Source organism: Pangasianodon hypophthalmus, chromosome 24, assembly GCF_027358585.1.
Source record: "Pangasianodon hypophthalmus isolate fPanHyp1 chromosome 24, fPanHyp1.pri, whole genome shotgun sequence".
Taxonomy (NCBI): domain Eukaryota; kingdom Metazoa; phylum Chordata; class Actinopteri; order Siluriformes; family Pangasiidae; genus Pangasianodon; species Pangasianodon hypophthalmus.
Window position 1 is genome coordinate 8,278,762 of NC_069733.1, and position 12,441 is coordinate 8,291,202.

General features: G+C 38.7%; 1 protein-coding gene across 4 annotated transcripts in view; it reads right to left on the reverse strand.

The window, feature by feature from the left end:
* Window positions 1–12,441, reverse strand: part of LOC113536957 (uncharacterized) — a 69,472-nt gene that overhangs the window by 14,099 nt on the left and 42,932 nt on the right. For all 4 annotated transcript variants that reach the window (XM_053229153.1, XM_053229150.1, XM_053229151.1 and 1 more), the window contains 2 exons: window positions 1,933–2,091; window positions 910–1,057 (listed from right to left, as the gene is read on the reverse strand). In XM_053229153.1, coding sequence (XP_053085128.1) covers window positions 910–1,057; window positions 1,933–2,091 — 307 coding nt within the window. The remainder of the gene's footprint in view (window positions 1–909; window positions 1,058–1,932; window positions 2,092–12,441) is intronic.

The window sequence follows — 12,441 nt, forward strand, 5'->3', positions numbered from 1 at the left end:
CCAAAGATGATTATTTTCTGCAGCATACCCTGAAGTGTTATTCCTCTTAGACTACAGCAAATTCCCTGTGATCACATTTTTTTTGATTAATTTAAAAATAATACCCTGTATTTTTTTTTTTAGCCAATTCTAGTTGTATATCTATGTTGTGGAACGTCAACAACACAAGTTATCATTTACATTATGGGCAAATCTATAAACATCTATACACAATCGTACCCTCACCAGCTTCTCTTTTTTCTTTCCCGTGAAGTTAATAATACAAAAAAAAGAACAAAATGAACAGCGTAAACTCTTCTGTCCTGAAGACTCTTCAGTACTGACTGTTACTAAGCGCTAACACGGTACACTCCTTCCATAAATGTTAAATAAACAACTACAGAAAGCTTCAGCATATCAACAATTATACTTTGTTAAATAACAACATGTTTTTTAATCCGTTTATTATTTGACTCAGATTATGTGGAGCCATACATGTCCCTGAGAATGAGCTGGCACTATAGAAACAATGATGTATTAGAATGAACGCATTAATATAAACCTGTGATTTGCCTTGCACTTGCACTACTGTCAGAGCTGCTGTTTAATGAACATTTTCTGAATAATCAGAGCCGAGAATTCAATAGCACTATGGCATCATTTCAGGTAAAGATCGTAAAATAGTTTGTGAGAGTGCAGACAACAGGTTTATACAGCAACACGTTATGCTGAAGGCTAAACTGCTCAGTATTAGACCGAGGTGTTAATTCATGTTTCATTAATGACTTTTCTGTTTGAAGCTTGAAAGTTAGAATACACCAAATCAAACCTGGTGAGAGGACAGTTATTTCCACTGCAACCCCAAAAACATGACTGCCTTCAGATCACATGGGCCTATTCAAATTGTTTTGGAAATTTAGGACTATTTACCTTGCAGTGGAACACACAGACTCCGAGAGATGTTCTCCTGGAAGGCTTGATAAGCTTGTCGGATTCCCTGGATGAGTTCCTCTATGGTCCGGACCTGCAGGCTGTACAAGCTTCTATGGAAGTCCAACTCAGCCTCAAGAGCTTTCACCTACATCACCAGAACAGAAGACAAAAATACGCATCTCCAACAACAAGCCAAAAGGCCAGATGTTGTTTTGAGGAAGACGGTTTTTACTGGATAAGCAGGTGCTACTTTGTAGTTCTATATTCTAGCAAATGTCTTGAAGCACATTCAAAAAGACTCTTTCAAAGGGTAAAGATCATAACCATCATGACCTCGTCTCGACGAAAGGCAATCACAACATCTCATGAACACGCTATCTAACATTGCACACAGATGGAGTGAAATGGCCTTCTTATAAGTGTGTATTTCCTCACTCTATCTCACAAATGCCAGGTCTTTAAAAATGCATAATGGGCCCATAACCCGGAGTCAGGAGGCGCCTGGGCAATGCTGCTCCTGACTGTAGAGAGGCGTCACAACAAGTGTTGCATTAATCATTGTGTTTCTCCTGGTCAGGCAGAGTGTATCATGAATGATTCATGGCTTAGCCCTTCTGTGCTACAATAGGGAAGTACAATCAAGACTTTTTTCCTGAAATAACAGTTTTGATGACTCCTGAGATTGAAGCAGGAGGCTTAGACAGGAACGCCCCGGTCAGGTTATTTTAGTATGAAATATTGATTGGCATTGACAGACTGTTAGCATACAGAGCGGGGTAGATTACCACAAAGAGGAGGCGTGAGCTTGGGCTCGGCAGTGAGAACAGGAAACAGAAGATATGAAAAAGAAGAAAGATGGAAAAAGACAGGAATTAACAAGGATAACTGACACAAAAGCATGACCACGACCACCCTGCTGGCTGCAGAGGAGAGCGAAAGAGCCAGACAATCGCAGACGAGCCAATACAGCTGTGAGTCAGTCTCCCGCCTTCTCTCTTTTCTTTCTCTCAGCACACCCACCTGCTGTTGGGCCATCAGTACTGAGTAATTGGCGGCTCGGCTCAGGGCCTGAGCGGCGCGTCTTGCCCGCTGGAGGGGTGCTCCTCGGGGAAAAGCTGGCAGCGTTGCCAGGATGTTCTCCACCTCCAGCTCCTGAATTACCCGCTGCTTTGGGCTGGCCTGCAAACACACAGTCACAGTGAGCTATAGACCGTGAGCCAAGACATTTCTTGCTAAAGGGGCTGATTGAGTAGCTATGCTGCTGGGAGAATATAAAACAATGTAGTAAAATATAACTGCACCCACAACTATGTGCACCCTGGCTGACTGTTTTCCATCACATAATGGGATCCGTGAAGGTAGAAGGTTCTCTGGTGGTTGGGAAATGGTAATATCACTGGAGGTCTGAATTACCTTTTAATCTGCATTTGGTTTTATTTGAGGGAGACATAAAGCAGCCAATCATACAGAACTTCCTGGGTTTTCCACTGTCCTTGATGGGAATGTAAATGTGCATTGTTAATTGCTTCTATGAAAGTAGGCCACTGCAAAAAAAAATAAGACACAACACGACTGTGATTTGTGAGGTCAGATTCACACCCAGAATTCCAATCCTACATTATATCTACTGGTGATCCATCTGGGACATTCAATCCACTCCAACACACAAACACTATTAGCAGGACTTTGAATATAATTCTGTAATTAAGTTCTTTTAACTCCATTTCAAATATGCGATTTTCTGCTAAGAATAAAACCACTAAACTACGCCTGCTGACAGGATTCTGTCTACTTTACCTCCTGATCACAAAGCATCAGGAAACACTATATCTTTGGGCAAGTCAAGTGAATCTGCTTAGTCCTTGGAAAAACGAGACAGTGGGCCAGTTCAGGTCCTCATCTGACACATTTACTTTGATGAATTATTCAATAATGAAGAGAGTTGTGCTGCGAGAGATCTTATCAGCTCTTGCTCATGGACACCACTGAATGCATCCAAACAGGGAGCCAACAGGAGCCCTTGGTGCATATTATGGTATTTTATTCTTGGATGAGATTCATGCATGTGATGTTTTTATATAACATAACCTGACACTGCTGTGCAGAAAACCGCACACACCCAAATCATACAACACTGTATTGAATTGAATTCGAACGCCATCAACACAGAGACATAGTTTGCATATGGTGGTGTATTTGTGCATGGACAAACCAATTCCCCCAGCAATTTACTGTCTCTACTGAAATAGCTACATGGCAGACTGGATACACATAGTTGAATGTGAATGGAGGGTCAAATATAAGGTACAGTTCACTCCACTTCTCATGGAAAGGTCGTCACTCTGTCTGTAAATCAGGTTCTATGAGGGTCAGTCATGTGAGGAATCTGTCAGCGAAATGCCTCAGCAGTTTGATCATTTGTCTGGATGAATGTAGCAGAGGTGAGGGTTAAAAGCCTGTTCCTTCACTGTTTACAGTAACAGAGCACTACAGGGCCTCAGGCTGTTTAGTGGGGTATGAATAAACACCATCCATTGCTATGACAAGGCTTAGCTGTACATTTACATTGCACATGGCGTGAATGTCTCCCTGGGATCCCTTCACCGTTACCTTGCCACCTGATGGGAGTGCCAGTCAACAACACTACATGCAAATGAACCTTTCAATCATTTAATGTGCTACGTGTATCCCCCATGTTTTCTAGGTAGAAAGCGGAAAATGGAAAGAGGAAAATGTACAAATATAATTCTGAGATGTTAAAAATGAAATGTGAGTGTACTTTTGAAAAGGCAAAGTATGACATTTGGTAGAATTGTAAATGTTATAAAGGTTAAAGTTGGGCCTACAAATTATTAGAGAATATTTATCACATTTAGAAAGGTGAATACAAACTTTTTAACTGATATGATATTGTTTTTCCCACTAATAACACCTTAGCATGCACTATTTGACAATCTTTGTTGCTGTTATTGAAGAAACATCTGTGAATCATAACACTTCCTATGTATGTACTATGTACATAGTAACTATGTTGCTATAAATTAAATGTACTTTTTCATGTAGCTAAAGGTGTACAAACTTTTGTACTTAACTGTGTGTTAGCTGACCATCTAATACAAAGGATGAGAAAGAGTATTCTTTTATTTATTTGGTTGTTTGTCTGTTTATTCTTGTAAATTTGAGCCAAACAAACTACAGCACTGATATTACTATGTCTGATTACGTCTGACTACGTGATATTACTTTTAGAGTAAAAAGACACAGGCCTTTAAAAGTCACACCAGTGGTCCTTAAGGTTCAGTTATATATATATATTACTTTTTTTTTTTTTTAAATTACAGTACACTATGTTCATGTCGCCAGGTAAAAGATACACGTTAAATGTACAGATGATGTACCATCGATGGTACCATGCTAGTGACAAAAAAAAAACAAAAAAAAACCATTTTTTTCCCCCACAATGCTTTTTGCATTTACAGTAGTGATGGTAGTTGGAAATAGCACAATTACGCCAGCCTACCTGAGCAGTTATCAGCAAAATGGACACAAAAGCCTTGGATTTATCTATTTGTTTGTTTATTTGCTTGTTTTTATTTTGCTAGGTCATATTTGTTGCTGTGTCTAAGCTGAGCTTTGGGAGGGACTCATTAACTCTCTGAAAATGATCCTGGGAGACTGACTTCTGAGATAAGTTAACAGTTTTGCACTTTGGAGAAAAAAATTGCACTACCACATGAGGCAAATGTTAAAAAAAAAAAAACCCTGACTACCATGAATAATGGATTTAAGCCCCACAACGTCCCACTGGATTCAATAATGTACTGTCTAGAATAGCAAGTTCTAAACTGCAGACTATAAACTCCGCCATCGAAGGCTGTCATGTACCTCCAGCTCCTGAATCATGCAGAAGCCATTGCTGAATACTCAGACATGCATCTCCAAGTCTATTAATATGATAAGTTGCAGCTTCAGGAACCATTGGAAAAAAAAAAAACCACACACACACACACAGGTATGACAATAACAGGACCTGTCACAGGTATCCCAGCGTTCATGTCAGGTCTCATGGCTTAGTGAACTCTTTCTTCTCCCGCTTTAAGCTTGGAGAAATGAGATTCCAACAGCCTTTCAAAATTCAGTGCTCGTTTTGCTATTTACGCATTCATTACCATAATTTCATCACCCTGCCCATAATAACAGCTTCCTTTTCCTCCCCTTAGAGATGCCCCTGTAGGTAAATGGACTGTACACCAGCTTGTTTACACCTGCACAGCAGGTCCATTTACCCGTGAGCCAATTAGGACCTAATTAAATGCTGGGTGCACCAGTAGAGCTCGCTTAGCTCTGATCCTATGAGCTACTTTGATCTCCTTTGACAGATAAGGTGTCTGCTCCACAGCCAAGCCCTCCACTTGGAGAAAATCCAGTTCATTAAAACAAGGGATTTTTAGAGAAGGGGGTGGGGATATTTATGGTTAAAGAAGCTCAAGTGTTTGAGATTTATAATGATCGTCTCATGTGAGTTTGGGGTTTTTTGGCTCAGTGAGCGAGGTTGGCAGCAAGAGGATACAGCTGCCGCAGGATTACAAATCCAAATCAATCAGTCCATTGTTCTGCTCAACGCTAGCTGATTCCATCTTACTGAGACACCAAGTGACGTAATGACACTATATTTAACCACTTGCAAGCTTTTTAAACTGCAAAACTGCCTTTTATTATACATTTAGCTCCTGATTTGCTAAGGTACCAGACAGACACATACTTATTTGTTTGGGCAAGTTTATTTGTAGTTTACTTTATATTATTAGATTATTAGATTATAACAATATGCAAAGTGGGCGGAGGAAAAAATATTTAAATATAGTTTGCGTTTGAGTTTATGTTCTCAATAGCAAAGGCGAGTTCAGATCCCCAAGATCCTCCCAGAAAAGTAATCTGCAACTTGCCACTTGTATAACCAAGTATATGTCAAATAACTCTGGTCAAAGGTGGTGAGAAACTGTTCATATACAATACGAATAAAATTTTAAGTGTGCACACAGAAATATGAGCTAAATAGCGATTATAAAAATATTGTGGAAATAATAAGCCATCATTTTGGGAAGTAAATTGTTTTATTTTGTCTTCACACAATTAATACCTGCCCTGTGGTCATATTAATTTGCCCACACCATGACAAGTCTTATAGTGACGTTCAGGTTTGTTAAATCGTACTGCAGATGCTTAATTAATCTATTTATATAAACAACCTGTAATTTGCATGCTTAGCTAAAATGCCTCATATTGCATGTTCAGTGTTCTTGAGTTGGGCAACAATGAGAGATTGCGAGGTCTAATCTTCCGTCGCTGGGAGTCCAAGTGAGCAAAATTGGCCGGGTGGGAGGGACAGCGTTACTTTCTCCTCATGTCAATCACAGCGACGCTAGCTAAACATGGGTGCTGTGAGCTCATGTATGCAGAAAAGGGTAGCTAGCACTTTCCTCAGAGTGTGTTACGCTGCCCTGTGATGCAGCATGAGCAGCAGTTTGAGAAGATGTTGTGGCTTCACTTGTCTTAGAGGAAGTGTACGTTAGCCTTCGACCTCCCTGGTTAGTAGCTGTCATGTGATAGGGGAAAGCTGGCACTTTACACACCCATACGTGTGTATAAATCAGGACACTACTGTATGGTTTCTAACTCATCACTCCCTTTTTGTCCTTGCGAAAGACGGTGAAAACAAATTAGCCTGGCATTGCAATTAAACATACAGGACACAGCTTCAACTGGAAGACGATAAGCGTGTGTGTGACTGCTGTCAGGATGTACATCAAACTCTATCTTTCCCCCCGCCTTAAGCCTCACAACGAGCTTGAAGGACACCTGCTGGGAGTCAATCACAATTCCTGTCCATCTCTCATCTTCCTTCTCACCTCCTCTTTCTTTTTGTCACAGCTCAGTGGTAACTACATGAACAATAACGACAGAGCAGTGCAGCAGTTCACTCTGTTGTCTTGAAACAAAAATGATGACGACACACACCGTTTTTTATTCTGTTTCTCATCAAGGCTCCCTACAGCTTTAACAAAGAGGATGATGGCTCATTTAAATGCTTACGGTGGGAGCAGGTGTTTTAGCTTCAGGCTAGCTTAATGTCAGCTTCACACCTTAAAACCTCCACAAGCAAAATCAAAAGAATAAATATCTACCACTTACTTCTGAAATAAGTGTTCTTCAGTAGGCTTATTTAAACAGAATTCTTTATTACGTATGGCTTTTGATCAAGGCCAGAGCTGTTAAATGCCTTCAATATTTTACACACTATAAATCTAAAAACGAACAAAAGCCACACAATGATTTTGACCATTTGAATTCGTTGGCACTGACTCTGGAACCTATGAACTGTGCGTGCAATTTAATCCAATCAACCTTTTATTATAGAAATACATGCAGCCTTAAATGTGAAATAAATTGTGTGAAAATCCTATAAAGGGCATGCTTAAAAATTCTCTTAAAAAAAACTTTCTTTTTCCTTTTTCCTCATACCTATATATTCCTCTATGCTTTCTCTTCAAGTATTAAAGAGTTTAAAGAGCACGGAGTGTGAATAAAACATCAAAGCTACACATACGGGGTCTTTCAAATTAAAATCGAGGTTAGAAAGCCAAGTTAGTGAATCCATTGAAGATCAAACAGACGTGCTCACACAAGGTTAAGGTCACGAAGAAATTCCTCTGAAAAAATATAGGAGATAAAGCAGCTTAGTTTAGCACCTGGAAACTCAGAGTAAATAGAGCTGTGAATAAAAACCTAAACCTAGCAACCATTGTTACTCAAGGCTAAACTACGATACTGGTTGCTAGAGAATCTAGTATATCTACCTTTTCATTCAGCATGAAATGGACAGACACCAAAAAGGTTCTAAGGTAAAATCAGTTAACACCTGGGAAAATGTCTTAGAGGAAACCTGTGTCTCTTTATTACTGTAGAAGCAAATTCATTTATTGATGTAAATATCTACACTTTCCAAGTAAAACCTGTCTAAATGGACATACAAGCAAAAGATCATTACCATTCTCAATTGCCTGGTATGCTTTCCTTACTGGTAACTCAATCAGCACAGTTACCGACAGTGGCACGCTAGTGCAAAACACATTAACAAATCAAAAACAGCAAATCAGAAAATATAACAGCAAAAGCCAAAAACAACAGCAAATCAGAAAACATAACAGCTAATCAGAAAACATAACAGCAAATCAGAAAACATAACAGCAAATCAGAAAACATAACAGCAAAACCAAAAACAAAAGCAGATCAGAAAATCCAACAGCAGATCAGAAAATGCAAGAGCAAATGAGAAAACGCAAGAACAAATCATAACGCACAACAGCAAAACCAAAAACAGCAGCAAATCAGAAAACATAACAGCAAAAGCCAAAAACAAGAGCAAATCAGAAAACATAAAAGCAAATCAGAAAACATAACAGCCAATCAGAAGACATAACAGCAAAACCAAAAACAAAAGCAGATCAGAAAATACAACAGCAGATCAGAAAAGGCAAGAGCAAATGAGAAAACGCAAGAGCAAATCAGAAAACGTAAAAGCAAATCAGAAAATATAACAGCAAAACCAAAAACAAAAGCAGACCATAAAACATAACAGCAAATCAGAAAACATAACAGCAAATCAGAAAACGTAACAGCAAATCAGAAAACATAACAGCGAAATGAAACACAATAGCAAATCAAAAAACACAACAGCAAAACCCAAAACAACAGCAAATCAGAAAACACAACAGCAATTCAGAAAATGCAAGCGCAAAACATAAAACATGTCAGCAAAACTAAAAACGCAACAGCAAATCAGAAAACACAACGACGAAACTAAAATCACAGCTGCAAATCAGAAACACATCAACTTTAACTAAAAGCAGAAAGGGTGGGTCCTTACTAAACATTACATGCTCGTTGCTGATTGGATATCCCATATGACTATCACAAGGAAACAAACTGCACTGTTCTCTTACTTAAGTTACTTATGTTATTATAGTGAGGAGTAATTCTTTCATCTGAATAACTCAGCAACGTTTAGGCAGGGATTCAGTGTCCACATGTGAGTGTGTGATTTTCAATAACAACTTGGCGATCATGTTGATATGTTTCTGATTTTGCTGCTGTGTTTTCATATTTTTTTGTTGTGTTTTTGATTTTGCTGTTGCATTTTCTGATTTGCTGTTGTTGTTGTTTTTAATTAATGTGTTTTGCACTCTTACGGGCCACCTTAATCATAGCTACCAGACGGAAATATTTGAGAATGATTATCAAACATTTCCGACACTTGAACAAAAGCGCCCACACAGTCCTTATCAAGTATCGCCAACCTCAAGCTAAAGGAGCTTTGTAGCAAAATCCAGATAGCGAGTTCGAACCAATGTTTTCTGACACCTTGAGATAAACCTAACCCCTTGTACCAACATTCTGGGCTTTCAGCTTTCAGCAGGAAATTTTGGCAGCAGCACTAGTCTTTACTTTGAGGGTGGTTGAGAAATGGTGACCAGCCACGTGTGGGTGTGAAATCAACTGCTGAAGTCAATTGCTGTTAAAGCAGTGCCTGAAAATTTGCATGAGGGGAAACAAGTCATGTTGAAACAGCTGAAGAGTTAAAAGGGAATCAGTTGAATTTTGTGATAATTAGTGCACCTCGGGAACATGGTGTGCCTCTGGTGTAAATCATTGCTAATACGAGATACACAGATCAATCAGGAGCCGCTGAGAGAGAGGAAAAAGCCCACCAGCAGTGGAGAGGCACCAGCTGTTCTGCCTTTAGATCTATTTTAATGGTAGGCACTTCAGTTATTCCTATGGATCTCTTCTCTCCTGGATACAAAGCCCATCCTATCCCTCCTGAGAGCACAGTGGAACCTACAACAAAGACATTTCCACCTCTTGCTGTGCCATCTGTAAGGATGGGGTTTCCGTTTTTATCCCTACAGATCCTGCTATGGAAATGGGCTACTCCATGAAATCATGTCCCCGAAAAAAACCATTTATCTTACATCTCACACTTTGCTAGCTCTTGGTTAGCATATAATATCCTCTCTATTTGTTCTCCCTTAACGGCTAAAATCCCACAATTAAAAGCCAACAGATGTAATTATGGTAATCAGGCACCCTCTGATGCCAGCTAAATTCCCCGTACATTTTTTACGTAAATCTGCTTGCTTGCAGTTACATGATTACTGGGGTTGTGGTTTGCCGTTAGTGCCACGAAATCCATCATTGCATGTAAACGTTTACTACCAATTACATCAAACACCGGGAGGGCACGCCTTCTAAATGACTAATAACAATCTGTGTATACACATGCAAAATTGAAATAAATCACACGGCCTTGTCCTAATATCCCACAGATGGGTCCCTGACTGCACTCGGTTGAGGTTCCACTGTACAAACTGGGCACATCTATCTTGTGTGTTTGATGGGGGTTCTCCTAGTCTGGAGCTGGGTTATTTGTCACAAGGCTGGGGGAGTGACGAATATCCTCCACAGATGATGAAGATCTTCATATGTGCATCTCCGTTCAGGCAGAAACAGGCACCCCCCTGTGAAGACGGCCCCAAACCGCCCTCACCTACCATTAGCTTCAGTGCTTCCTGAAGACGACTGAAGGCACAAATGGCTTTCTGACAGCCTGGAACTTGTTGTGACCTCAGTATTAAAATATTCTCTAGGTCTCACATAACAAGCATTTCAGCAGGTAAAACTTTCACTATGACACAAATGTACATTTCAATTATGGCCTACAGAAATAAATTAAAGTCCTGAATCATTTGGATTTTTTTGAACACTTACTATTTTGTAAGGTTAAAAAGCATTTAATTGTATAAAGTTCTGTATGGATCCATTACAATTGATCTTAAATCTCTGCATCTCTTTAAAAAGACCTTATAGACTATTTAGACATCTAATTTAGTCAATATGACAGTGTTCAGTAACTTTAAAAAGCAGATGACATATCAGATTTTCAATGCATTCAGATGTATTTTTGTAGGACTGTATTTTCTAAACAAAATATTTCATAAATGAAAACTGTTCAAATTATGGCACCCTCTTTAAACACATTAAACCAATTTAAATTCCTTATTTATTAAAAAAATCCTATTCATTAAAAAAAAAAAAATCAACGACTACTATTAACTATCAGGTTAATAGTATGCTGTGCGTCCTGTTTTATTCTTCATAGCTAGCTATTTTTTTGATGCTAACTATTTTTAAGCCCTACCAATATCACAGGCTTAAGGAAGTTTCTCCTCAGTACTCATTTTGCAGTTCTGTTTTTAGCTACAGGCTAAAACTCTGAGGAATATTGATTAAATATCTTGCTAGTTAACTAGCCACTTTTTGTGCTAATTTACAGCTAATAGAAGGGGATACTAATGTATTTTAAACATTAGTTAATGTATTTAAACTGCATCAACAGTTACTGATGATTTAACTGATTTAAATTCTTGTAGCCTTTATTCTCATCAGACATTCCAGTTAATGAATTCATAATACATAAGAGAATAAAATGTTTGTATTAAGTGCAACACAATGCTAATTGTCTGTATCAGTATCTGTATCTGTTTAGTGCTCTAAACATCCTCTAAGCATCTATATTCACATTTAAACTCAAAGTGGTTTTTTTTTCTTTAAACATAATTATGCCTACTAGAAACACTGGAAAACACTGAAATTCCCTCCGCATGGTCTCTGAATTCTGGCTCTGACAGTTCCTCAACCTCAGCTACATCACTCCAGCTCATAATTGGTCTCAACTAGAGAGGTTCATTTTTTTTTTTTTTTTTTTTTTTTTTAAATCCTGCTTGCACAATTATTATTTTTGTTTTATACCTGCCCATGATATTTTCTAACAAATTTAGTTGGTTCTATTTCCCAAAATATAAACAAACTAGTATCCTAATATAAACTACTGCAATCCTGACCAGGCAGATACTAAGGCTGAATGAATGAATGCTGTAAATGCAATGTGTTAATTGAATGTGGTCTTTGTTTGTCCAGTGAGCTTCATATCTGACCACTCTTTTGTGCCCTCATGAACCTCCCGCTTGTCTCAACCAGAAATTTAGTACACCTCCTATTTGTATCTGTTTAAAACACGTTATCTGTTAATTAGGAATAATGTGTTCATATTCGGTTACGTCCCTAGTTTGTAGTTAGCCAGGGCAAATCCAATCAACAGCGGTAAATGACAAAACAGAGATAAGTGGAGAGGGATTTGTGGTATTTGTGCTACTGATTGCAAGCCATTAGTATAATCCTACACGAAGGACTCTCTTTGCATAACTGAATTATGAATTTGACTCTATAGCAAAATCTGAATTGCACTACAAATGAGAGATCTAAAATTCTCTGAAGCTGTGTATGCTCTCGGCTACTGCTGAGGCAAGTCAGAATTCTAAACAGCGTCAGGTTTCATTATGCTCTGTCACGAGTGGATAGCATGTCATTTGAATGGGAAATGAATAATGCACGTTTTTTAAAGCCCCTGGG